The sequence below is a fragment of the Ochlerotatus camptorhynchus genome, unplaced genomic scaffold (assembly GCF_037179485.1).
Source record: "Ochlerotatus camptorhynchus isolate MF236.1 unplaced genomic scaffold, CSIRO-AGI_Acam_v1.1 ptg000767l, whole genome shotgun sequence".
Lineage (NCBI taxonomy): Eukaryota > Metazoa > Arthropoda > Insecta > Diptera > Culicidae > Ochlerotatus > Ochlerotatus camptorhynchus.
Genome location: NW_027041234.1, coordinates 916,295 through 943,191, shown reverse-complemented (window position 1 = coordinate 943,191; position 26,897 = coordinate 916,295). Strand labels below are relative to the sequence as shown.

The window sequence follows — 26,897 nt, the reverse complement described above, 5'->3', positions numbered from 1 at the left end:
TTGCCAAGTTTGCGTCGGCGAGCCCGGGTACCATCAAGTTGAAGGTTGAAAAAGAGAACGTGCGCCTGCCCCGGGTGCTTAATTATTCAGGAGCTTTGCAAATCCACTTGTCGAAACGATTTGATATTCGCGCGAAGGAAACCTATTTCGAGGTGTGGTCAGCGGATTATCGTGGCCGGTGGGATTTATTATTCATCCGCAACTTTGTGGGGTGCTTCAACGCTTACGTGTCCTGCAGATATGTTACTGGTGGCGTGACCTTGCCAGTTGAATGTGGGATTCCAATTGGCATCGAAAATCGAAAAAAATCAAACTCAGCAAAAAGGTCACACATTGATTTGATTTGTTTATCAATTTAAAATCCATTTTTTTTTTTTAATTCTGCAGGGCAGTTTCATTGGGTTGGCCAAGGTTAATTCCAAGCCTAAATTATCTTCGACCGGACGGGAAGTTAAAAACTGCCTCCCGCAGCACATGATGTGCTTTATTACCGGTCGTTTCGGCTGATTGAGAGCCGTATTACGACGAAATGGGGCAAGAAATTACTCATTTTATGGGACTTTGAATACTTCTAGATAGCAGCAATATAACAGATACCAAATATGTTGCACCAGGGGTGGGTTAACTTCATAACCCCTTGTTCACCACTGCTTTTTTAATGCGTTTTAAACGAATTTGGTAAGAATCACGATTTGCGGGGGAATTTTAAGTTTTATATGGGAAACAGAATAAAACAGATTTTATATGGGAAACAGATCCTATTAATTTGCATACCAAAATTCCAAATATTGCTAAAATTTCACCAAATCTCGGACTTAGATTGAGAATAGCTTACGAAACAACTTTGACGAAGATTGCAAATCGATTTGATCTTTGCACAAAAAGACCACACGTATTTACAAGCTTATATAAATGGCTGTAGGTATGCACGGAGCAATAGGTCAAAATTAATATAATAATAACTTTTTTCGATCAAGTTGGTTCGCGTAGTATCTACAATCTATTTCTGAGATTTGATGATATTTGGACAACATTTGAATGTTTGGTAAGCAAATGAATAGGTTCGTTTCGGTTTTCATACAAAATTTAAAATTATACCGCAAATCCAGATTGTTGGTGCCTCAATACATCGGAAGAACAGTTGGGAACAGGTGGTTGTGATCTGCCATACAAACCTGACCCACCTTAATGTATACAGTCTGTGGTCGACTTACTTCATCAGAATTTCGTGAAAATTGTAGTTTTGCTTCTTAAATGGTCACCCTAATGACAAAATAAAATATTATGTGTCTAAAATTTTTTGCGATAAGTAACAAAACTACAATTTTTTACGAAATTCTGAGAACCACTGTATCGTTTTGCTATAGAATGGCTGTTATGTGTCATAATAGATATGTTGCTTAAACACAATCTATTGGAACCAGGGTGAACTTCAGTGAGGGCACACAATTGAATAAAATCAAATGCTTTGGGATTTTTGGGATATAATTCGAGGCGACCTTGCAAACTGGTAAATTACACTATTTTTTTTAATTTTCTAGCCTCGATGATAGGGCGACGAGAGTAGTACTGTGAACTCTTTGCAGCTCGATATTGAAGGGACCATCGCTCTGTATAATTATCGAGTTATAGAACAACAATCCCATAGGAAATCATCCTCACAGTAGCCATGAAATTAATTTTTTCTATGATTCTATAGCTCTATATATGGGTCATTCCGAACCAAGTGTCCGAGGCACGTGAAATTAACCTTTTCCAATTTGGACCGTTTATTTTGGTTTAACTTTTATGAAACTATTTTTTTTATTATTATTAAAGTCAATATAACGCTCTTGGGTTATTCGTGACTTGTCCGGGGGTGAGATTTGAACTCGTGACTTTGGCGTGAGAGGTATGGATGCTAACCACTACACCGGGGTCGCCCCAGAATCCAAATTGTTGTCTCGATTGAAGTTGGTCCAGGGGAGCATTTTCTATTTTTCGTGATTTTCAAGAAAGAACTACTTTCTTTTATCAATATCTTCGGATCAAATAAAGCTACAATTAAAATTGTAGAGCGTTTTATGAGAAATCTATAAATAAATCAGATTTGGTAGAAAAAATAAATCCGAAGCGATCGACGGTACCGAGTTGAGGAGGGACATGTATTCTCTGTTCCCATTAGATTCCATTTTCCCAGGCACAATGGATGTAACGAATACCTTTGCGTCAGATTTTAGTCCATCGTGAATGCTTGCTTATGTGCACTGAATCCAGTTGTTCCGTCAAATCCCCACTTTTTTTCCCTTGATTTGTTTTCCGTCGATCTTGTTTTCCGTACTGAGAACCAATGCTACCGACGCTAGGGAGGCAGCTTCCACACCTGGACCCTACCTATCGACCCATCAACTCATGGACCGGTAACCACCGGTTTTATTCTCTTGCCGTGATCAGAGATTTTATGCCTGAAAAGTCCAGATGGCACCGTCTGGGATTGAACGCAGGCCCTTTTGAGTGAGTGGCAGTCACACCTACCACTACACCACCGGCGCCGCTAAATCCTCACTTAATCGTCAAAGTCATTTTTAACAAATCATCATCACTGAACTTTTCCAGCATGCACGCAGGAGCACGTGTGCTCCGAAAGATTCCTTGGATTCACTACTGCAAACATTTCGGAAACTGCTGAAACAAAGTCATTGTTTGGGCAACGCGCCACTCCTTTATTCGTACTATTGTTGAAATTGTAATGCCTGCTATACCGTATTGTGTTTGTACGTTTATTGTATCATGTGTGAAATATATGCAATCGTCTAGAAACCACCTTGTCGGTAGAATATTCGGTCGTCTTTTAATTTAATCTTATACTGATCACAACGCAGTACGGTCCTATCGTGCGCGATCAGTCATTTTTAGATGATTGTTGTAGAGCCGATACCATTTTCACAACTCTTGTCAGAGTTGTTTGAGTTGCCTGTTGCACAATGATCGCTGCATCTCCTGTGTCATCTTCACGTAATTTCATGTGGGTTGCAAAGTCTTTCTTCAACAACGGGAAGATTCAGAAGTCTTTGGAGGCGAACCAGCCCAAGGCTGAAAGCCTCCTTAAGTATTCCCAATCTTTTTTTTCAAAAAATCAAATTTTTTTTTTCACGTTTTTTTTTGTACTTTAGACTATATACTTTCATCCCCCCAAGCCGTTTTCCGATCAGCGAATTTGGTGTCCAGGCATAGCTGACTAATGGTAAGAACCCCCAAATGGTTTTAACTAAAGTCAAAACTTTAAACGCGTTTTTCTCGAAACCACATTTTTTTATCGGGCGAAGATTTTTCTCAGAAACTATAAGAGATATTGACTTGAATCTTTGCGCATTTTGTTCCTTATTAAATTCTTTGGAGCTTCTCCCACTTTCAGCCAAAAATATTAACATTTAACATTGTTTGAAGCACCTTAAAGCTGCAAAAAAGCGGGCTAAAAATCGCCTGTTTTTTTATATGGCCGCCATTTTGTTAATTTGCAAGATTTTTTGCTGCCAACGGGAGAAGCTCCAGAGAATCTTATGCAGATTATTAATTTCATCACGAAATCTGTTTCAGATGAAGCCGTTCCAGAGAAAAGTCTTCGCCCGTCCAGGCGTTTGCGGCGAACAGGGTCTGTTTGCCGCCATTTTGTGACGTCAATAATGTCTTTTTTTATGTCGAAAAAAATTTATTTGTAAACTTTAATGTTTAAAAAACAAGAATCCCAAAGGGTTAGGCGCATTACTATTCATTTTCCTTGAAAAAAAATTAATAGAAAAACAGGCCGAAAAAAGGCAAAAGATTGGGAATACCCCCTTAATAAAGCTAAATAATAATAATAATAATAAGATTCAGAAGTACAAGAGATTCCATCAATGACGCTTTGTGGTAGCTTGAAGGGGCTATTAAAATAAACACGACTGCTTTCAAACATATAGGGGAAATGGATGTAATGTTGGCCTACATGCCCCTAATTTGGGCCCATACAAATTTTCAATAGCGACCAAAAATAATCCATTAGTACGGTCCCAATGACGCGATCATCTAGATAAAATTGATAAATAGCAGCGATGGGCCCAATCTTAGATCCATAGGCCAACATAAGAGTCATTTCTCCTATTCATTTTTTTAAATATTTACATGGATCCTTACTTTTGCTCCAGCCAAAAATGTTGGTTTGTTATTGTTACCCTCACTTTCAGACGTTCAATACTCGAGCATATAGAATGGTTTAAAGACTGTTACTACCGTTACAAAAAGCATGGAGGCCTTGCAAAAGCCAATGCTGCTAATAACCAAACTTAAATAATATGGAAATACAAAGTTCAAATTTGTTTCTGTCATTCAAACTGTAAACCATAAACGTATCATAATTGTACTGTTACGTGTTTCTGATTTGTATCAAAGTGCATCGTACACTCAACCGGTATTCGGCTAGTTTAATAATTTGCTTTCCCGCATAAATGTGAACCATAACTTGACCTTACCGAAAACGGTTAAAAATTGTCTAAACTTTAACTGAAACGGCTATGGAACTTTACATGAACGTTTGTGTGATAAAGTTTTAGCCTTATGCATTATGGTTCTTTGGAAGTGAACCTTACAAATAATGGATTGTTAAGAACCATTACCATTCCAAATTATTGTTTTCTCCATACATTTTTGGAACCATTTTATTTATGATTTGAGAACTTTTATGGTAATGGTTATGGTACTCGGTAAGGTTCACAGATGGTTTTGTAACATCGATCAACTTTATGTGGAATATATCGCGAATAGGTTGCCTGTAAATGACTAATTACCAATTCGCGATATATTCCACGTAAAGTTGACCGATAATACAAAACTATTAATGGATCTTTCTGACTACCATAACCATTACCATTAAAGTTCTCAAACCATAAGTAAAATGGTTCTAATATAGTCCTCTCTCCGAAAATGTATGGAGAAAACAACTATTTTGAATGGCAATGGTTCTTAACGGCATAACAAAGAATAATTTTGCCTATTTGCTGAGTTTCTCATTTGCAACCCTACACTCAGCCCAGTGGCAGGCGCATAGGCAACATGTTATACCGTGACAGCGGGCCCAGCACAGTAAAATAAATTATTTGAGCCCGGGACATGCTGCCTATAGTCGCTATAGTCTGGCGGATAGAATCTCGGGAACCAATTGAGCTGTCAAATAGCGGAAAAAATCGAGCAAATCACGACCAACAACACAAAAGAGCACATCAGCTATTGCAAACAAAACTTCGGAAACCCTTTTCTCGTGACTCAAGGCTCGCCTACACAAACTAACACCATTTTTGGGTTTAGGTAAGTTTTATAATAAGTTGGATTGGCGAGGAAAGAATAATCAACGTTTTGTTTATAAAAGTTGATAGTACCTTTTCAATTGTTGGTCTAGAATATATTGAATTGGTTCCGCTTTTTGATAGATCGAAATGCTATCCGCCAGACTATGAATATAGCGACTATAATGCTGCCTACTGTCAAACGCGGCTGTTGGTATAGGCTAAAGAGCCTGAATTTATAAAGAGACGACATGTCAAAATTGGAACAATCGATTGTCTGTCAAAGTTATAGAAAAAGTCATTCCAATCGAGCAGAAGACCTGTCAAATGGATAAGATGTCGCTTCTTTACAAATTCAGGCTCTTTAGTATAGGCCTTGTCACTGGCCTGCCTACACTGCTTTGATGTAGGTCTCATTATCAATGACGCAGCACAGGTATTTCATTAGCAGCTTCGTGTAGAGTTTCCAGGCACGCGTTTTTGGAAACACTAGGCTGGTGTTCGTCCCAATTTGGGATGTTCTGCACCTTGTACGTGTTCAATCCGGATCGTTTCTTGGCCCTCTGGACGAAATTTTGCGAAACATCAAGTTTTTTGCCCAAGTCCCGCGAATGTTCGGAATCCGCTCGAAATGAGCAATCAGTGCTCTGTCGGTTTTGTGCGCGTTGTTTTCGGTTTTCGTTCTGCTCCTGGCTTGTGATCCACTGTCATCCGTTCTCGAAACCTTTGGAGGACCCTTGAGACGGTCAAACGATGTATATTCATCAGATTCCCAAGGCGCGATGCGACAACCCAGGATTTTGCATGTGGGTGAACAAAATCCTTTCGCGAACGGTTTGTTGATTTTCTTTGATCTCGACCGGAATCTCACTGACAACTGAGCGGATGCAAACAATGCACTCTAAAGATAAATTGAGCAAATTTTGGTTAATTTCGGTCAAGTATAAAAAAAAAGTTACGCAACTTTGAAAGTGTCGCAATAATTATCGACTCACCCTTTAATAAACGCCAGTATATCAAAAACTAAGACATTTAGAGATTTTCAATTTTGAGCTAATTTGTTTGTGTTAAAAATATCCATAAGTTAGCTGTAGACACCACACTCTATATTGTAGAACTAGAAAGTTTTATTGTTTAATGCCAGCTGCGGTGAAGTTTTGCACCAAGACTTATCATAATTCTTTAGCATTATTGGTATATCAACCGTGAGACGGGGTGACACTGGGCCAAAATTGAAAAATGTTTATTAATGCAAATATCTTGACTATACAGAAATGAGAAAATCTTGCCTATAATATGTTCCGTGAACTCCTGAAGTAAAGTGTAGATAACATTAACCAGCTGTTTTATTTAAATAGTGCTGTAAAGTTAAGTGTCATAAATATTTTAAATTTTAAAAATGTCCATAGGCAACAAAAAGTTTGAACACACTTGTATGTGGATAGACGAGCACTACACGCGATCCTTAACCATACAAAGCAAGTACATTGTGATCATAACCAAATGTACTCCTAATAGCTACGTTACATTTCTATACTTTAAGATATTTTAACCAAATTTATGTTTTGGCCCAATGTCGCCCCGCATAAGGTTTTACATAAGTCTATTTTTTATTTAATTTTGATAAAATAAGATATCAATTTCAATCAACCATTTTCAAGACAGTCATAAATAAATCATAGAATGTTTTCCCTTGCATAAAATTGTTTTCCCTGCTAAAATGTAAATGTTGTGAGGTAGGGAAAAAAAAACCACTGAAGAGTAAATTAAAAAGTCTACGATTTTGAACATTCAAACAACTGCACTGGTAGAGCTACAATACCAACTAACACAAATTTATACCAATCATTAAATGAGAGAGCGATGAACATCTTGGGAAATTTTATGACTGTTAACCAAAATTGTTACTTGTGAAGTGACTATAGTAAAAACATAAAACTAAACTATTTACCAGGGCCTCAAGCAATGAATTCCACCACACTCCGATTATTCACTTATCCATACACCGATTTTGAATGAATCATCAAGTGTACAACACCGCGCAATTATGTCACGTACTTGTAAACATTTACCCAATTGCTATCAAGATCCGTTCGCGTGGAGTGAGAAAATCAACAATCAACCTCTACAGTTCCACCAGTCAGAAACACTGAAATATTTACAATCCTTAAGCAGAAAGCTCACTACATCGAAAGCCAATAAATAGCAGGTCACACATATTTTTCCTCCAATTGACACCGGCTAAGTAGCCGTAGCCCCCACATCTTGACTGTAGGTGACTAATATCGAACGGAACCACATGTTTTTGCTGGATCCGTTTCACTTGGTTCAAGGTTGCACTGACTGTCGTCTTCGTCGTCGTCGTCGTCGTCGTCGTCGTCGTCGTCGTCGTCGTCGTCGCTGGAGTCGTCTTCATCGCGTGTAAATCCTGGGTACGATGAGTTATTGAAAAACCTTCCAGTTCAAATAGAATTAAAACGTTTAATAATTCAGTTACCGGTATATATATACATACCTCTATCGCGGCTATAATTCCAAGTGCTAGACAATGTCTTTGGTTTCCCTGAAGTGCGGGCTGTGTAGTGCTAGTGAAAAACAATCGGACACCAGCTGATTTTCTCACTACGCCTCTCGTACCGGGAAACGACAACCTGCCATCATCATCATCATGAGCCGTGTGACTGTACCGGAAAGATATACACCACTGGGGTTCAGGGAAAGCAGGCTACCAGGTTTGGGTGCGGTTCGTTAATGGAGGGTAGTTAACAGCATGGGTCGAATGCTTTCGGACGTGCTACTATGAATTTCGTCGAAGATGAAAAAAATCCGTCTTGTAAATCATTGACTGGTTCTTGAAAACGTCAGCAATTCAGAAACATTTAAAATGCTACTATAGGTTCGTTTAACCCATATTCTGTCAAGATAAACCAACCGATCCAATGCTTCCACTCATCCCTGTTACCACCGGCAATAATTGATCCTCCCGCACATCAACCAATCCCACCACATTTCTCATATCCTGCCGAACGGTGACCACCGCCCACCGGCACGGCGCTTGCTGCACCCGCCGACGACCGTAAGGTCCTTTCGCTTTTACGCCCCTACACTTACGTTTCCTGCTATTTATCGCACACACCTACATCCACACCGTGGTGGTCAACGTGGGGAATATTCTCATCACTCGTCACACTCGTATGCTCGCATTTCTGATTCGTTTCTCCGTCTTGTACACTTGCAGGATTCGCATTCGCCCACTGACACTTCTAATGGAAGGGTGCTTGGTACCGCGATCCGTACCACCGTTCGAGCACTGGCTGTGGGTCCCACCAATAAAATCGAGGCCAACCTGCCGCTGGCAATCCTCCGATGAGCAATAACCCTTCCACCGGAACCGGAAACAGGAAAAGAGTTCATTTTTTTTTTATTCGTTTCAAGTCGACCATTCCAAAAGAAGCAAAGTGCAATCTCAGTGGGGCTATTCCGTGCCGGAAAGTGTGTTTTAGTGAAATAAGAGAAGAAGGAGAATACGCCCCCAACGCGGGTGAAAATTAGTGCCACATACACGGAAAGCCTATTGAGGAAAATCTAACCAGTGCGAAAATAAAAATAAAATGAAGAGGAAAAAGTCCTTCGTTGCCAAAGTACGTTGTGATCCACGAGAGAAGTATCAGTGCACCTCAGCTAGTGCATAAGTATTGTATAAGCTTTAGTGTCCATCCGATGGGTTTAAAACAAATAAGCATAAAGTTCAAAAGTGTGGAAAAATGATAATTTAAACAAAATCGCATGACAACTGCCAATTACGGCTGAAGCAGCGTGTTCGGTTCCAATCGTTATTAGAAGTGTAGTATAAGTACCAGTAGTGAATGTAAAAAAGTTCCACCACCGAAAAGGAAAACTTCTATCCCACGTATTTCTGTACAAAAAGTGTCTTTGCAAGTGTCCTTAGTCCGAAGAGCCGCTGTTCTTTTCTTTTTCCTGTTGTTGAATAGTGGCATTCCGAGGGAAAACGAAACAAGTCACTTCATACATAGTTTAGCCGTTCTAGTATTAGTAAGTGCTTACCGTCAGTGCAAGCAAATTGGGGCCAAATTTCTCCTTCAGCTTTAGTGGACGAATAAGTCAACGTTAGGATTACAATACTACAACCAACGAATCAACATAAGTAGGATATAGCTGCAAGCAATAGCCGGGTAGAAGAAAACGGAAATCGAATCAACCAAGGTGCCAACCGCCGGCGAGTGATACGAGTCAATAAGTTGTACCAAGTGCATAGGAGAAAGCAACGAGCGCGGGCACGCTGTCGATAGATTTACGAGCCAATATGGGCAAAAACAACCAGCCAGCGGATAAACAACGTAAGTAACAGGAAGTAGAAACAAAATCAATTGTTTATTTTCATTCTGCTGTGGTTGTGTTCTTGTCTTCGTGGTGTGTCATTTTGAATTAGATTGCAAGGTATGGACATTGTTCATGTTCAAGGCTTCTCTACAGTCTACCGCACATGATAGTTGAAAAGAGTAACCTGTCGTCTCTGTGTTGCTTTCAATGGATGCGCTGATTGATGGAGGCTATTTCCGGAAGGTCGCTTGGTTCAGGGGTAAAAACAGGGAGCTGATGAAAACAGTGACTTTTCCAACCAGATGTAAGATTCGGTTTAATTGGTTTCTGCAACCTTTAGAGCGGTGATTAAGTGTCAGTTTAGAATTTTCTTCAAGTAAGTACATAGACTGATCAGGTTGAAGTGTAAACGATTGAATGTAACAGAAAAAACTTTCCCATCTATCCGGAGGATTGTCCTTATTGAATTCAATGTTGGTAATTCTACAAGTTCGTTGCATTACTGTATGGAATAAATCGTGATTTCACGAAATCTATGGACCTCACCGTGAGGTTTTTTGAATACCATGAAACTAAGAATTGGATTCCAATTAGTGCGAAAATGGTGTTATTTGTTTATTTTGTTTATATGTTATGTTTGCATCAACAGACTAGAAATAGTCCCAATGATGTGTTGTAAAAAAAGTACACATCATACAGACTACATATACTACAGTTACTACAATTACAAACGAAAATAACTAGGAAAGGATTGTCAAGTTACTAAAAATTTATAAGTCTTAAATTTTACACTTAGCTGTTGGGCATCAAGCGCCTTCGGTCAGCAAAAATGGCAGAGAATCTTCGGCGACGCATATTCCGTGTCAAGTGGAAATCGAACATCGACGCTACTCGGTTGAACACTCGCTGCAAGCCGTAAATAGCGCTCCCTAAGCTATAATTAGTTCGAAGAAGTGGAAGTCTCAGCATAAGACTGTTGCGTAGTGATCGAGGTTGAACATTAATGTTCACTTGTTGTAGAATTGCTTCGCAGTCGATTCTTCCTTGCAGAGTATCCGCGACGGTTAAGGCTCTGAAAGCATCTCTTCGGATACGTAAGGGCTCGACATCGATCAATTGGCAGCGATTCTCGTAGCTGTGACGAAGACGAAGTGGGTATCTCCAAGGCAGCTTACGGAGCGCGAAGCGAAGAAAACGTCGTTCAATTGGCTCGGCCCCATTATTGTAGTTCGGGCTCCAGACTGCAGAGCAGTATTCCAACGTAAATCGTACGAGAGAGCAATAGAGCGATTTCAAGCAGTAAATGTCTGTGAAGTTCTTAGTAATCTTGAAGACAAAGCCAAGCGTTCAGGACGCTTTGTCGACGACATACGATATATGGTGTGAGTATGTCAGCTTTGAGTCTAGAAAAACCCCTAAGTCTTTAACGCAATGCACCCGTTCGATAGTCGTGCCTAGTTTGTAGTTGACAATAATCGGTTTTTTCTTGCGTGAGAAAGTAATAACTGTACACTTAGCTGGGTTGACCGCCAGTCGGTTTAGACTACACCAGTCAGCAAAGATGTCAATCTGATTTTGGAGAGAACGGCAGTCGGCGAGTGAGTGGATGCGCAGAAAAACTTTCAGATCGTCTGCAAACGATAATCGTGGCTCTGTGATAACATGGTGAACGTCGTCGAAGTAAAGGAGAAATACCAATGGTTCCAGATGGCTACCCTGATGTATACCGGACTTTGCGCAGAAGCTTGCTGAGCGACAAGTACCCTAAGTTACTGTCAATTGGCGCTCCGTGAGGTATGGACGAAACCATCTCAAAAGATTTCCACCGATCCCTAGCCTATCAAGCTTAGCGATCGCAATTTCGTGGTTCAGCTTATCGAAGGCTGCCGTAAGATCTGTATAGATAACGTCCGTTTGGGTCTGAGCAATAAAACTGTCTGTGATGTAAGACGTTAGGCACAGCAGGTTCGTAGTTGTGGAACGCCCAGTTATGAACCGTGTTGATCTGTACTTAGATATTGCTTGCAATGAGCATTTAGCAATTCAAAAAGTTTTGATACAACACTCAGCGACGTGATTCCCCGGTAGTTGCTTACGTCGCGTTTGCTTTCCTTTTTATGAACAGGAAACATATCCGCAGGCTTCCAGCAAGACGGAAAGATACTGCTAGAAAGAGAGAGCTGGAATATGCGGCGCAGTGGATCTAAAAGACAAGTGATGTTCTTTTTAAGAATAATCGACGGAACACCATCGGGTCCAGCCTTAGTTGAAGTCTTAAGTTTAGATGCTGCTCTAGAAATCGTATCTGTAGTGGCTTCGGCCATGCTGAGCGTTTGGTTGATCAAAGGAACATTATGGGCCGCGGAAGTAATGATATTAGCGGAGAGTTGCTCGTCTTCAAACACACTAGCAAATTTGGCTGAGAACAGGTTGCAAATGTCTTGTTGATTGCCAGCAGTTTCACCATTAAAAATCATGGAAGAGGGTAAGCCGACTTTCCTGCGTTGCTCATTTACGAAGTTCCAGAAGGATTTCGAGTGTGATTTTAGCCGCCGTTGAATCCTCCTTTGATAGCGTTGAAAACAGAGACGACTTAACCGCTTATATTCGTGGTTGAGTCTGACATAGTAGCATTTCAGCGGCAGTGTTCTGAGTTTAGTAAATCTTCTGAGAGCAGCCTTCTTAGTTCTTTTCAACGAGCGAAGATGTTGTCAAGACGTGAGAAAAGGTTTTTGCAGCAATGTTGACGTCTACAGGATCTAGAATATGCTCCCAATCTAGGTTAGACAGCACTTGGACGATACTGCGATGGTCAGCTCTACGGAAGTCATATGACACAGCGTTTGGAGTGCTGGTGAAATCATGAACAATATTATTTTCGATCACGATAACTAACTTCCTTGACTAAAGATTCGGGTGCCGTTGAGAGGCAAGGAGCTGTATCACGAGCACTCACAAAGCAGAGATCCAGGGTGCGGTTGTTTTCATTCAACAGGCCATTAATTTGTGACAGAATTGCGGTACTATAACTGTCCAGTAGACTGATGCAAAATTTGAAATTTTCGCTCCACAATGCTCAAACGGTTCCAAATTGGGCCCTGATTAGCCTCCCAAAACTTGAACTCATTTAGTGAGAAACTGACTTGGCACAAACCATTTGAAGTTTATATGGAAATTACTATGCGAAAACAAAACTTTTTGTTCATTGTATTCTAGCCTTTTTACATATAGTACTTTAAAAAAGTTAGATTGCTATTCTTATGGGAATTTTTATCAGCTACAACTTTGCACAAAATCGTTTTTCAGCCAAACGTCAAATTAAATAGTTATTAATTGTTTTTAGAGATTGATAATCTTATGGCAAGATTAAGCAACTGTATTGTAGGCAACACTGTATTCTGCAGTGTGACATAGTAGCCATGATTTTTGACCTCTATTCTACGCGCCATAAACCCCAATGTTGCCTGCTGAACAGTTGATTGAGCATAATCATAAGACATCAGTGACTTAAATCATTAATAACTTTTATTCCTTATATTTGATCGAAAAGTGGTCTTTTTTTTATTTTTATTAAGGAGACTTTCAGCCGTTGGCTGGCTCGTCTCCGAAAGTGGTCTTTGACAAAGCCTGTAGCCTTGTAGCTGAGAAAATTTTCAACAAATTCAGCTATCATTTTCTAAAGTAGAGTGAACTGGTGAATTTTGAGATAGATATGAACCTAAATTATGGTTTCTCCGTAGTAATTCCCATATAAACTTCAAATGGTTTGTGCCAAGTCAGTTTCTCACTAAATGAGTTCAAATTTGGGAGGCTAATCAGGGCCCAATTTGGAACCGTTTGAGCACTGTGGAGCGAAAATTTCAAATTTTGCATCAGTCTATTGTCCAGGAGCTGGATGGTTCCTACGTGGAAAGATGAACGCTCGTGATCAGGACAAAAGGAACCACTATGGGTTGGAGTCCATGCAATGACCGGTAGGTTAAAATCGCCAAGAACAATAACTTCGTCGGAAGAGCCTGCTTTGTCTGAAGCGGCCAAGACGGATCGACAATGTGCGTCAATAAGCTCCAAGTCACGGGTTCGATCTGGAGGGATGTACACTGCACATAGAAGCAATTGACGATAACCAAGTTGAATAGCCACCCACACTTGTTCAACCCTGTTCCAGGAATCGTCCTCGATAACTTCTGCTTTCAGCTTGGAATTAACTGCGATAAGGACGCCTCCCCCAGTAGTTTTCCTACTATTATTCGTGTTTTGATCGCATCGCGTTTTGATTGTACATGTTAATTTGAGGCAAAATTTATAATTATTCTGATTTCCGAAAATCTGAAAAAGTTTTCGGAATTTATCGCGTAATTGAAAAAGATGACAAATCTTCCACCCCTAATTCAAAAGCAAACTAAAATGGTCTAAATCCTGGTTAAAATAAAACTGCACTGAAATTGTTGTACTAGTCACGGAGTTACGAATTTATATTTGATTTTCTTTTTAGAGTGAAAAGTTATAAAAAAAAATAACTGCCGAAGTTTTGTGAGGGAGAAATTGAACAATAAGTCTGATTCATTTCATTAATATTCTATGTCACCCAATATTACAATATAGTGAAGGGCCAAAAAACATTCAGCGTTATTCAAAATCTTCACTTGCTCTGCGCTTCACCCTAAAAGTACACACTTTTGACGTAGGACTGCGTCTTTAATTTCTATACTGGGATACACTTTGTGAGAAACGAAAATGGAACATGAAACAAAATTATGAAAGATTTTGAACATTAATAGCTCAGCTGCCCCTGGATCAATTTCAATAATTTTATCACCAATCGATCAGAAATATGTCTACGCAATGCTTCCATCTGATGATTTCCAACAAGAAACTATTGAAAAAGTGGTTAAGTCAAGCATTATCCAAAGTACAAATAAAAAGTGATAATTTGTTCACTGTTTTCATGAAATAAACGTTGTTCCCAAACTCAGGCGTCATAATCAAGTACCACTTGGTTGCACATCATTCTGCTTTAACCTGAAAAGATATAAAAGAGCGCTGCTGTCTAGCCTCAACTCATTTTCGCTTCGGACGCCGTGGTGAGCAGACAGCAGAAGCAGCAAAAGCAGTCGTCTGGCTCGCCGTGGCGGTGTCAAACGTGTCTCCGGTCTGATCTACGAGATGTGCTGAAGGTGTTTTTGGAGAATGTGATCCGTGATGCTTTCACCTATACTGAACACGCCAAGCGTAAGCGGCCATCGAAGTTAGAATATAATGTATCTGCCAGTTGGCCCATATTCAGAACCACATGCCCTCAACGACCACACAAAATGCTCTCCAACCAAACTTGGAAGCAGGGGAAAAAAAATACTACAAAAAAAAAATACTACAAATTTGGCACGCCTACAAATCAAAAACGGAAAGAGTTAAGATAATACATGATCGATCAATTAAAATAACTAAATTTTCTTCACATTTCTTCCGTGCCCTAGCGGTCCTACGTCAAGCTCCCATTCGTGCCCATAGGTACAGACCCTTCTACTTTTTTTTTATTACACGTTATTACACGACAAAAAATCTTTTCAAATGACCTATTCTCATAATTCTGGAACTTTTCCCCCAATACGGTATCGTCCACTGTTTTGGCGATTTTATCCCACATTTTTTTTATCTGAGCTGCCGTTTCGATGACTGAACATTTTACCTTCAGTTTCCTTTTCATAATTTCCCAGTAGTTTTCAATGGGCCTGAACTGGGGACAAATGGGTAGATTGAGGGTTTTCGGAACAAACTGAACTCCGTTGTCATTGAACCATTGTTGTACTTCCCGGCTGTAGTGACAACTCGCAAGATCCGGCCCAAATGTCACGCTGCTCCGTTACGACCGTCTCGTTAATGTCCCTCGAGGAAAGCTTGGAACGCTTTTGGGAAATCAAAGAGCTGCCAGCTTGATCTGCCTTGGCACTGGAAGAGAAGAAATGTGAGGAAATCTACACCTCCACGGTTACTAGAAACACCGAAGGACGATACGTAGTGGAATTTCCACGGAAATCCAACTTCGACGAGCTAGTTGGAGAATCGAAGACCACCGCTCTACGACGATTCGAACTTCTTGAACGCAGGCTTGACCGAGATGCCCACCTGAAAGAAGAGTACTGCAAATTCATGCGAGAATACTTAGAGTTAGGGCATATGCAAGCAGGTCGAAGGAATGTTTCCTGCCCCACCACCCAGTGCTGAAAGAGGCCAGCGCGACGACGAAGGTACGTGTCGTCTTTGATGCTTTCGCCAAGACTTCTACGGGGCACTCACTGAATGAAGCATTACTAGTAGGCCCTGTAGTACAGGACGATATATGTTCTTAATATCTGCTTTCGATTTCGAACCTTCCCAGTAGCGGTTGTGGGTGACGTCGAGAAGATGTACCGCTAGGTCCTGAGTCACGAGTCACTTTCCACTGGGAGGACCAGCACTCAGGAAGGGATTCTACGTGGACGATCGCATCGGAGGTGCCCAGTCGGTTCAAGAGGCTACCCGAGCAAAGTCCAGCATCATAATGACAGCAAATTGAAATCAAGTTTTGATATCAACTTCTAACTAAAATCATAGTTTGATTTCAGTTTACGCAATTGACCAATTTGATATCAAATTTTGTTTTCATTTTGCTGTACATTTGCTCTTCAAAAATATGTTGTTGCGTGTTTGTTTGCATTGCCTTAGCATAACATCATATTGAATACTTGTTTTGTTATCAATAGGAAAAATTGATATCAAATTGAGTTTTCAGTTTGCTCTCACTGATAGCAGAAATACCTAGTTGTCAATGTGAAGTCACAGGAAGATTTTTTTGCAATCAATTTTGATATTTTAACCGTTAAAACGACAGCAACCTGTGTAATCATTATCAGCGAAATCTCAACATCAAATTTAGATTTCAATTTGATCTCAGACTTTACTCGGGTATCCAGTTGAGGACCAAATTGGGAGAATTAATTGCGAAGGGTGGATTCTGCTTGAGGAATGGAAGTGCTGCAAGGACTAGCTGCTGACCAAATTGGAACTCAGTCCTCTCTGAAATTCGAAGGACGAAACAATCAAGGCATTGGGAATCAACTGGGAACCTGAACTCGACGTGTTCCGTTTTGAGACCATTCTTCGACCGACCCAAGCATTTTATCTGGGATATCGCAGCTATTCGACCCCCTCGGAATAGTTTCTCCTGTCGTAATCCGTGGCAAAATGCTGATGCAACTCCTGTGGATGCAATCGTCTGGCTAGGACGACGAGGTTCCAGAATCGATCGCTAAGAGAAGTACACCGAACAACTACCGAAGCTTTCCGAGTTCCGGGTCCCACGCTACGCGTTGCTTCCAAATGCTACCATCCAGCTGCACAGATTCGATCCGTTGACTCCCAGGACAATGTTGCTGTATATCTACTAGCAGAGTTGTGACCTATCACAATCACGATCATCAAACAGCTGATGGTAGTAACGCTTTGTACATTCCTATCAATGTGCTCGTCGAAGCTCTCTCCATGACCATCCATCAAGTTGACGAAAGAAGTAAAAAGCAACTGGTGAATGTCGTCTTCTGTTGTGATCCATCACCGATCTGGTCATTCCTGACAATCACGACACTCATATCTGTGCTCGTTTTGAAGCAGTTGCTGCTTTGCTTGCTAATGTGAGTGAGCCCAACAGCTTCCGTACTGCAGAAGTCTTCACTGTTTTCGATGTGCTTTTCATCATCAGCAGTGTGTAACGTTTTGCTTGTGAGCAGCGACCATTACTGGTGATTGTTGTTTGCCATGGCTCTAACTCTCACTGCGAGACAAAACGATCTGTCAGCGATAGTCGGTTGATGCGAAGACGAGTGTCACGTGAGTGTTATGATATTTTGCATCACTGTCTACTAGCATCGAAATCCCGAGTGGCACCACTGAAACGCGTCAGCCTTCCCCGATTGGAACTTTGTGTCGCCGCTATTGCTACAAAACTCTTCGTCAAGGTATCCGAGGCCATGCTTGGCATACACAGTTGTACACACCAACTGCTCATTTGTAATAACTTATTACTCAGTTGATGAAATTTGTTTTTCTTTAAAGTAATCGATAGATTAGGATCATAGCTTACTATAGATATGTAAAAAGTAGATAAATCTTAAGATTTGAATCAACACCAATGAATGTTTACTCTTAAAGTCCGAGATGTGCAGCGAGCACTTCTCACTTCATTTTTACAACGCAAAAACAAATACAATTTATTACTAGAATTAAAATCTATTTTGTTTTATGTATCTATAACAAGCTTAACCTCTATTCTATCTACTGCTTCAAAAATAACTATGTTTCGTCAACTCTGTGTAAAGTTATTAGCAAATGAGCAGTTCGTGACCTAAACTGTGTATGCCAAGCATGTCCGAGGCACTGCAAATTGACATTTCCGCTTCATACTTTTGGTGCGACTCCACAGTCACTCTCCAATGGCTCAAGGCTGCACCCAACACTTGGAAAATATGTGTGGCCATCCGTGTATCCGCAATACAATCGGCTACCCACGGAGCACGCTGGAACCGTCGCAAGCTTGTCGTAGCAGTAACCTGAACCGAATCTACTATCAATCCGCACTTCATCCGATTCTCGTCGCACACTGCAATATTCCGTGTAACCGTTTACTGCCTTCGCTCTGTCCGCCACTGTCGTGAAAGGATTCGTACGCAGACGAACTTACCGCTGCCCAATCGGTTCTCGTCAAGGAAGTTCAGGCCGATGGTTTCAAGAAAGAGCTCAAAGATCTTCGCAAAGGCAACATCGTTTCGAAGAAGTTCTCGATTCACTTACTAAGCCCCTTTCATGACCCTGAAGGCATAATTCGAGTGGGAGGGAGATTGAACCTGTTAGAGCAGCCCTATGCAAACAAACACCCTATCCTCCTACCGAATCATCACCCCTATACAAGCCTTCTTGCCAAATTCTACCATCTACAACTAATTCACGGTGGCGGCCGACTCACACTGGCCTCCATGCGGGAAAAAATCTGGCCAACGAATGGGAAACGACCCAGCAACTAGGACAGCTTCCAGTTCACCGCATCAGACCCAGCCGTCCATACAGCGTCACCGGTGTAGATTTTGCGGGACCTTTGTACCTCAAACCGATCCACAAAAGAGCACCTACAACCAAGGCGTACGTCTGCATTTTCGTCTGCTTTTGTACCAAGGCAGTGCACATAGAGCTGGTAGGAGACTTGGCGACCCCAGCTTTCCTGGCAGCATTCCGCAGATTTACGTCACGTCGAGGCCGACCAACTCCGAGAACGGCAAGTATTTTGAAGGAGCGAAAAATGCCCTGGAGGAAATTCACCGTCTGCTAAAACGAGAAAAGTAAGCTGATGAAATCCATGCCTTCTGCACCGATGAAGGAATCAACTGGTATTTGTGTCCACCAAAAGCGCCTCCCTTTGGTGGATTATGGGAGTGAAGGTTGCCAAAAATCATCTTTACTGTCAGCGGTGAAATTCTCGACTTTCGTTCGAAGCAATGGCGCCGCTGCTGACACAAATCGAAGCGTCGATGAATAGCAGACCTCTTGTGCCTCTATCGGAAGATCCCAACGATTTGGCGTGCTTATCTCCTGCGCACTTTCTGATTGGGCCAACGATGCACGCAGTTCCGGAGCCGGATTTCACTAGGCATCCTTCGAGTATGCTGAGTCACTACTTTGGCATCATTGGAGACTGGAATACTTGCAGGAGATGCAGCGATGTACGAAATATGGTAAGCCGAACAATGCTATTCTGCCTGGGCGTCTCGTAATCGTCGTCGATGAAATGCAGCATCCAGTGAAATGGTCTCTACCCCGCATCGTCGATGTCCATCCAGGCAAGGATCAGCTGACTCGTGTGGTGACCCTGAAGACTTCTCGTGGTATCATCAAGCGGCCGATTACAAAAATTTGTTTGCTTCCTTCCGATGCAGAGATTGTTCCCGTTGCAAGAGTAGCAGCAACATAAACGTCATCACCGATGAGAAGAAGAATATTGTGACATTATTTACATTATAGGAAAGTTTGAACATACTGAGAGGTAAGCACATATCATCGGTAAGAGACATGTGTGTGAGAAAATTTGCGAAAAAATCTAAGGGCACCGGTGGGATTCGAACCCACAATTCCCATTCAGTACACGGGTGCATTGCCAATTATACAACGGTGGACCTATGGTCTACGGATGTATTTGGCTAATGACATTTGAGTTTCGAATCCGTTCCCCACCCTAGTCTTTTTGCGCAAGCGTTCTCTGATACACAACAATCGTCTATTATCGACGATATGTGCTTGTACCGCAACCACTCAGTATCAGTCGATGTGAACAAACACAGCTCATTTTTTGTTATTCATCTTACATGCTGAAATATGTCCAGTACAGTATGACTCTAACATTTTGAGCTGCCGGCTCACTATTTACATTGTGTTCGCTTTTGTTTCTCTTATTATGTAAGTTTTTGGTAGCGGGTAAATGTAGTACTAGATTTTGAATTACAAGAGTTTTTAAATTGAGCATTTCAAGGTGGCGGCGATGTTGTCTAACGGTAGTAGCAACAATCAATTCGAAACTAACGATTTTAAATTGGCTCACTACTTGACTAGCCTATTGGTCCCAAGCAAATCGATTAACGTATCCCATTCCAGTACTACACTATGTTTGTTTTGATTCGCTATGAAAGTTTGACCGATAAAATGAGGGGTTTGTGGATTCTCCAATGTTTTGAGGGGTGCATCGATTAGCTTGGGACCGAAGAGAGTACCAGAGTTGCGCCAAAAAGTTGAGGACGTTTCTACGGGACCTTCTGGTCTTAGAGTTACCTCTATGGTACTACTGCACTCGACTAAGCAATGAAAATTTAAAATTTAAAGTGTTATTCTTGGCGGTAAACTTCGCATTAAGCAACTCTTCGCTCATTTTATGTGTTCTAAGGGAAGATAATACCTAGATAAGAATTCTCATTTGATTCCCTAGTAAATTTGTGCCGTTTTATCAAATATGAATAAATAAGAACAAATAATCAGGAGAAAAAATGTTAACACAACTTTAAGCAATTAGGATTCATGATCCAAAATCTAAATCTAACAAAATGGCTAGCTAAAACTAGACCTCAAAAGGAAACTGAGGATCAAGTTTCAGTCAAAAACTGTTAAGCTTGATGTTGATTACAACGGAATCAGTTTTAGATATTATGACCAGTTTATACTTTTCCGAAAAATCACAAAGTTCATTATAACTAAACTTTTGAAAAGATTTCGAATCAAATTGATTCCGAACATTCATGAATGCTTTTTTTTTACCATGACCAATGAAAAACTTGTCGTTCACGAACGACAAAGACATGACTGGGTAAAGAGTCAGTAATTGAAGGGAAATAGATATTTCAAATAAATATCAATTCAAATTGATCGTCTTCAGAACGTTTATTTTTTTCCAACCAATATGTGATATTGTCGACCTCAATAACTGCATCATCAATAATTGCTGACAAATGCTCGACATTCCACGCGATGCTGCAACGCCTCTATCGGTCGCAGAATTCTACTCTCCCCTTCATTTAAAAGCACTATAATTCCTAATTGAAAAGTGATTTTCCGTTGTTCACAACCAACACGGCCGATTAAACCAACTCAAATTTGAGCGTCATTCACTCAAATTTGCAAAAACGTAGGCTACTCATAGACTGAGTAAAAATTTCGTCGATTTTCCCCATATTCGATCAGATTTTTAAGGAAAAGTGAGGAATATTTTACTCAGTCGATGAGTAACCTACGTTTTTACGATTTTGAGTTAAAAACCACTCAACTCTGAGTGGATCTCATCGGTCGTGCACGACCAACCGACCATCAGGACCGGTAACTTTAAGTTTTTGCTGCTCGCACAAGCATTTACACACGCGGTAATGAATGACGCCAACCAACGGCCCATACAAAGAGCGGGAGAGGTCCAGAGGTCTACTCCGGCTGTACTGGCGAAGCGTGAAAATTAACGTCCACCCCTACAGCAGCACCATCATCATTCACCATCACTAGCAATAACTAATTTGTTATTCATGAGTGAGTAAAATACACGCATGTGATTTCCCATATGGGAGAGCAAAAATTAAGCGCTTCCATTGTTTGGGTATTTTTAGCAGCGAAAAGCGTATATTTTGGATAGGATCCAGTCATAACATTTACGTAAGCGATATTCACAATTATTACTCAAAAGTTAACTCTAACAAGCAACCTAACATAGCCAATCTTCAAAGTAACCGATCTCAATGACTGTTTATTAGTTTACCAGCTCTGAACAACAACAGTGTGCTCGTTGTTTTGTTTGAAAATTTTCCGGTCGCACGAACCTTAAGCGGTGATTTTCGTCATGATTGCACTGACTTAATGGTACGGGTTTTGCCGATAAGGGTATTAGGCATTGCACCACGCTCATCACTTTATACAAAGCGGAAAGATGAATCTTAAACTTATGGCGACTTGGAATGTTGATATTTAATCTTCGCCTACAATGTTGTTAATAAACAACAATAATAATATCCAGCGACAGCTTCGTGCACTGTTTACAGATATAAACGGACCGTCATTTTGAAACAACATAGTAGGCACTAAAACCGATTTTTGCAGCCAATTTGCTTATTAAATGCGACTGATACACTCATCAAACGAAAATTAGCACTTGACAACACAACACCATCAATTTCTAATTCTTGAAAAAGGTCCAATAAAGACTGAAACTTTAGATAGAGGAAGCATGTAGCTGTTTTCAGTACATAAGACTGCAGGGGTCCCCAAGAACATAACCCATCATAGTCAAATCCCCCCTGCGATATAACCAACTCAATTTGATAAATAAAATTAAGTGTCAACACTTGTTTAGAAGATATCGCGTTGTCTTACAGAATGTTTGGAATTTTCTCTAAAATCCAGACGCTGTTGCTACATAAGCTGTCAATTTTCAATAATTATCTTAGATATTTTTTTTTAAATCTCGCGCTACAAAACCCAAAATATGTTTTTTTTTAGATCACGGAGCTATAAAAAACTTGAAGATGTATCACAATCTTTGAAAATATCTCACGGATCTGGACTGTGTCTTTGAGAAGTATAAAGAAAATTAATCATGAAATGGGTTACTATTGAAGGGTTAGGCTACTCTGTCAGATTATTGTGGTCATCCCATCAAACAATTTGAGCTGATTAAAAGCTGAATAAGCCAATTTTTAACAGACGAAGCAAATTTTGGCCTGTATAAGCTCATATTTAACATTCAATGTTTGTTGGGTAGTTTGCCCTATGGCAAGGAACAGCTAGCCGTGATGAATTGTGGATGCGTCGGAGAAAATTATTCACCGAAATCTGCTCAAGAAGTGCAGGAGAAATCAAGCTGAACATTGCATCAGGTCCTAAGTATGCCAAGTATTGTCAGCACACAGATTGATAAAAAAAACTTTTATCTTGCATCTAATACGCAGGGCTGGCAGCGATCACTGCTGTCAAATATAGTGATTTTGGTGACCATGTTGAAGAAATAAGTGACCAAATAGTGATTTAAAGTTGTTAAAATAGTGACTAAAAAGTGACCTAAGAGAAAATAAATGTTTGATGTCTTAGACTTATTCAATAAGTATCTCATAAACACTCATGTACGATATGAACCTTCAAAGCGCAAGATTCAATAGAAAGTTTATGGCCAAACCCACGGTATTAGCCAGGGTGTATACTAACTGCAAAAACCAGGAAAACCGGGAATCCTCAGGAAATTTTATTTGTCCTCAAAATACCTGGAAGGCTCAGAGAATTTAATAATTTTCTTACTAAGGATGTTTTAAAGAAAAGAATGAATTTTAAAATACAAGCATTTAATTTTCTTCGTTATTTTCATTCACACTTTGAACTTTAGAGATCCACAATGGACTAATCTTCAGTAACCAATAAATTAAAAAAAAAAACAGATCCTTGATTTTTTTTGTTTTTCTTTGGAACATGCATATTTTCTAGAAATTTTAAATTTGAACTAGTTCTGGACTTAACAGCTATAATACTTCAAGAAGTTTTCAAGAATGTGGAGTCAAAATCCATGCACAGTTTTAAAAGCTCGTGGAATTTTATTATAATTTCTAAGGAAGTTCTGGGACAAAATCTTTCAGCAAAACATCAAATGCAATCTGCTTTTAAGGTAGTTTTGAGGAATTTAAGATTTATTGTGAAGTGTGATAGTTTTGAGTAGAATTTCAAGAAACCCTGAATTGAATTAAAAGTAAATTTTAATGAAAACTCTGAAAATTTGCAACGAGCACAACTCCTTCCGGGAAAAATTCCAAGGGCCTTCTGAGGATAATTTTGTGTTTGTGGGAGAAAACGAATCTCCTTGGAATCTTGTTGAAGAACTAAAAGGAGGATAACAATTAAATCTGAGAATAACTCCAGAGCATCTTCAAAGGAATTTGGGAAATAAATTTAGGAGGGTTCGCTAAACAAATTATGAGAAGAAATCTAAGGAATTTGTGAGAAGCTTTATTGAAATGTTGAGGAATATTTCAATGATAATCAGAATGGACTATTCTGCGTTCTTCAGAACTACTTGAAAGTTCCCAAATTTTTTCTGAAGTTAATGAAACTGCCTTGAAGTTCTTTTTGTAGTTAGAGAAACTAGCCGGATGCTCACAATACTGTTCATCAAATTCTTAAACTTCCCTGAACTTTATAGGACTTCCTAAAGTTTTCTGGATGTTTCTAACGATCATGGATCTCCTCTATATCCCCTCCCTTAGCTCAGTCGGTAAAGGCGCAGCTACAAAGCAAGACCAGGCTGGAGGTGGCTGGGTTCAATTCCCGGTCCGGTCTAGGAATTTTTCGGGTTGGAAAATTTCTCGACTTCCCTGGGCATAGAAGTATGATTGGACTTGCCACACAATTATACCAATGCAAAAATGGTACAGGCATCGAAAGCTCTCAATTAATAACTGTGGAAGTGCATCTAGAACACTAAGTTGAGAGCACGCAATAAGCTAATATGCGATATGCAATAAGCTTGAAATGCGAAGAAGAAGAAGAAGGATCTCCTCTAAACGTTTAACAATTCGCTGAAGTTCCCTAAACTTTTTTTTAAATTTATGTGACTTATCTAATGTTAATGGAACTGCTCTGAGGTTCTTTGTTCTTTTCCGAAATTCTCAAAACTTCTCTAAAGAACCTTGTTGTACTGCGCTGAATTCAATTGAATCGCCCTAAAAAAAATGTCAAGCTTCAGTGAGCTTCTGAACGTATGCGAAGACCTCAATTAACTTTTTAACGTCTCTGAAGTTATCTGAAACTCTGGAATCTGCTTTAAACTTCCCACTAATTTTCTGAAACTGAAGGAACTTGCCTTCCCAATTTTCATAAAAATTCCTGAAGTTCGCGGATCTCTCTTTAAGCTCCATAGATCTCTATGAACTTCTCGAAATGGTTGTGAAAACCACTGTCTTCTGTGAAGTTTTCGAAGTTTTTTGAAATATATTGTTAATTCCCTGACGCTTCTTACGTTTTCGGATCAATCATAGAATTCATGGAATACCCTACCATTCCACGGAACTCCTTGTAAGTCTCTGCAAATTTGCTTAAGTTAATGGGATTATTATGAAACTATCTGATCGTTCTTGAAGAACTCCGAACTTCGCTGAATATCATGAAACTATCTAAAAGTATCTAAATGTATTAGAAGTTCTCTGGAATTTCTTGAAGATATCCCTGCTTGCTAAAAGTTGTCGCATTTTTTTTTTGTTAAATAATGGAACTTTAGTGATTTTCTCTAATCAACTAAGCAAGATTGTTGCATTTTTTAAGTTCTTGAAATCTCCATGATATAACACGCTTACAATACTCTCACGTTTTCCGGATTTTCATATAAGTTTTATCACGTTCCAGAAATTCTCTCGGAGCTTTGCTGAAGTTTCCGTAAATTCCCTGAGTTTCTCGCAACTTCTTTAAGGTTCCTACAATTTCCTTGAAATTGTTTGAACTGCCCTTTGATTCTATAATCTGTCTTGATGTTCTCGAAGCTTCTTTAAAGCTTCTCGGTTCTGCTGCTCGGAAATAAATGGAATTCCCGGAAAAAAAAACCTTTAAATTTCCCTGAAATTCTCTGGACTTCTGTGAAATTTCTGAAATATTTCTGAAGTTTTCATAAATTCTCTGAAGGACTCTGTACTTCCCTGAAATTCTCGGAACATCTTGAGGGTTCTCGATTTATTTTTCAGCACATCATGGAACTATTCTGATTTTTTTTCTAAAAATACGATTTTATATATTTAAACTGCTCCAAAAGTCTGGACTAAAGCTACGGAAACTGCTCTTAAGATCTGAAATTCCCCAAAAATCTCTTGATCTAGCTTTTCTGAGGTATTTAGAACTTCTTAAAAATTTGCACAATACCCCTGTTTTCTATATTTCACTTGTGAAGTTCTCGTAAATTCTAGGAACTTCATAAAAGTTCCCGAAAATTTTCAGAAGCTAAAACAACCGCTTTGAGGTTCTTAAAGCTTCCAGTAAGTTCCCCATATTTTCAGCGTATTAACTTCCCTTATGTTACGGCAGTTTGTTTATGGAGCTTCACTGAAATTCTCGGCATTTCTATTCATTACTTCTTAAAGGTTCCTACAATTACGAACTTGAAATAAATCATTTATTTTTATCCTTGAAAATTTGAATATCTTGAACTTGTATATAGAATACGAAACTTCAAGATATTGAATAATTTTAGATCTTCGACTTACTCAAATTGGGTAAGTTTTTTTTTTACTTTATAAAGTAAGAAATTAAGTAAGTGATAAACTTCAACATTCAATGGATTTGATTGTAAAACTGTTTCTTTAAATCTGATTGACACGTCTTAAAAACGGTTTGGTAAATTGCTGTTGTTTTTGATCTACCAAAAAATATATTTAACGCATTTTAAAATTTAGCTTTTTTAATATAAACCTGGAATTTATTCGTTAAAATACTGGAAAAACCTGGAAAACTCAGATAATTTTATTTAGAAAAAAAGAATAGACACCCTGTACATAGAGAGAGACGATTAAACGCCCAAAGCAAAGAATGCTCAATCTTGAAATAAATTAACTATAAAAAAAGTTGAAAATAGTGACTGACTTTAGTGAGTTGGCCTTAAAAAAGAGACTTTTTAGTGACTGGCTTGAAAAAAGTGACCAAGTCACTAAAAAGTGACTCGCTACCAGCCCTGAATACGACAAACAT

General features: G+C 39.6%; 1 protein-coding gene across 1 annotated transcript in view; it reads left to right on the top strand.

The window, feature by feature from the left end:
* The window catches only part of ATP8B (ATPase phospholipid transporting 8B), a 157,154-nt gene that overhangs the window by 50,453 nt on the left and 79,804 nt on the right, over positions 1-26,897 (top strand). Inside the window, exon 2 of the mRNA XM_065238338.1 lies at positions 8,536-9,655. Within this exon, the coding sequence (XP_065094410.1) occupies positions 9,622-9,655 (34 nt within the window). The 5' untranslated portion in view covers positions 8,536-9,621. The remainder of the gene's footprint in view (positions 1-8,535; positions 9,656-26,897) is intronic.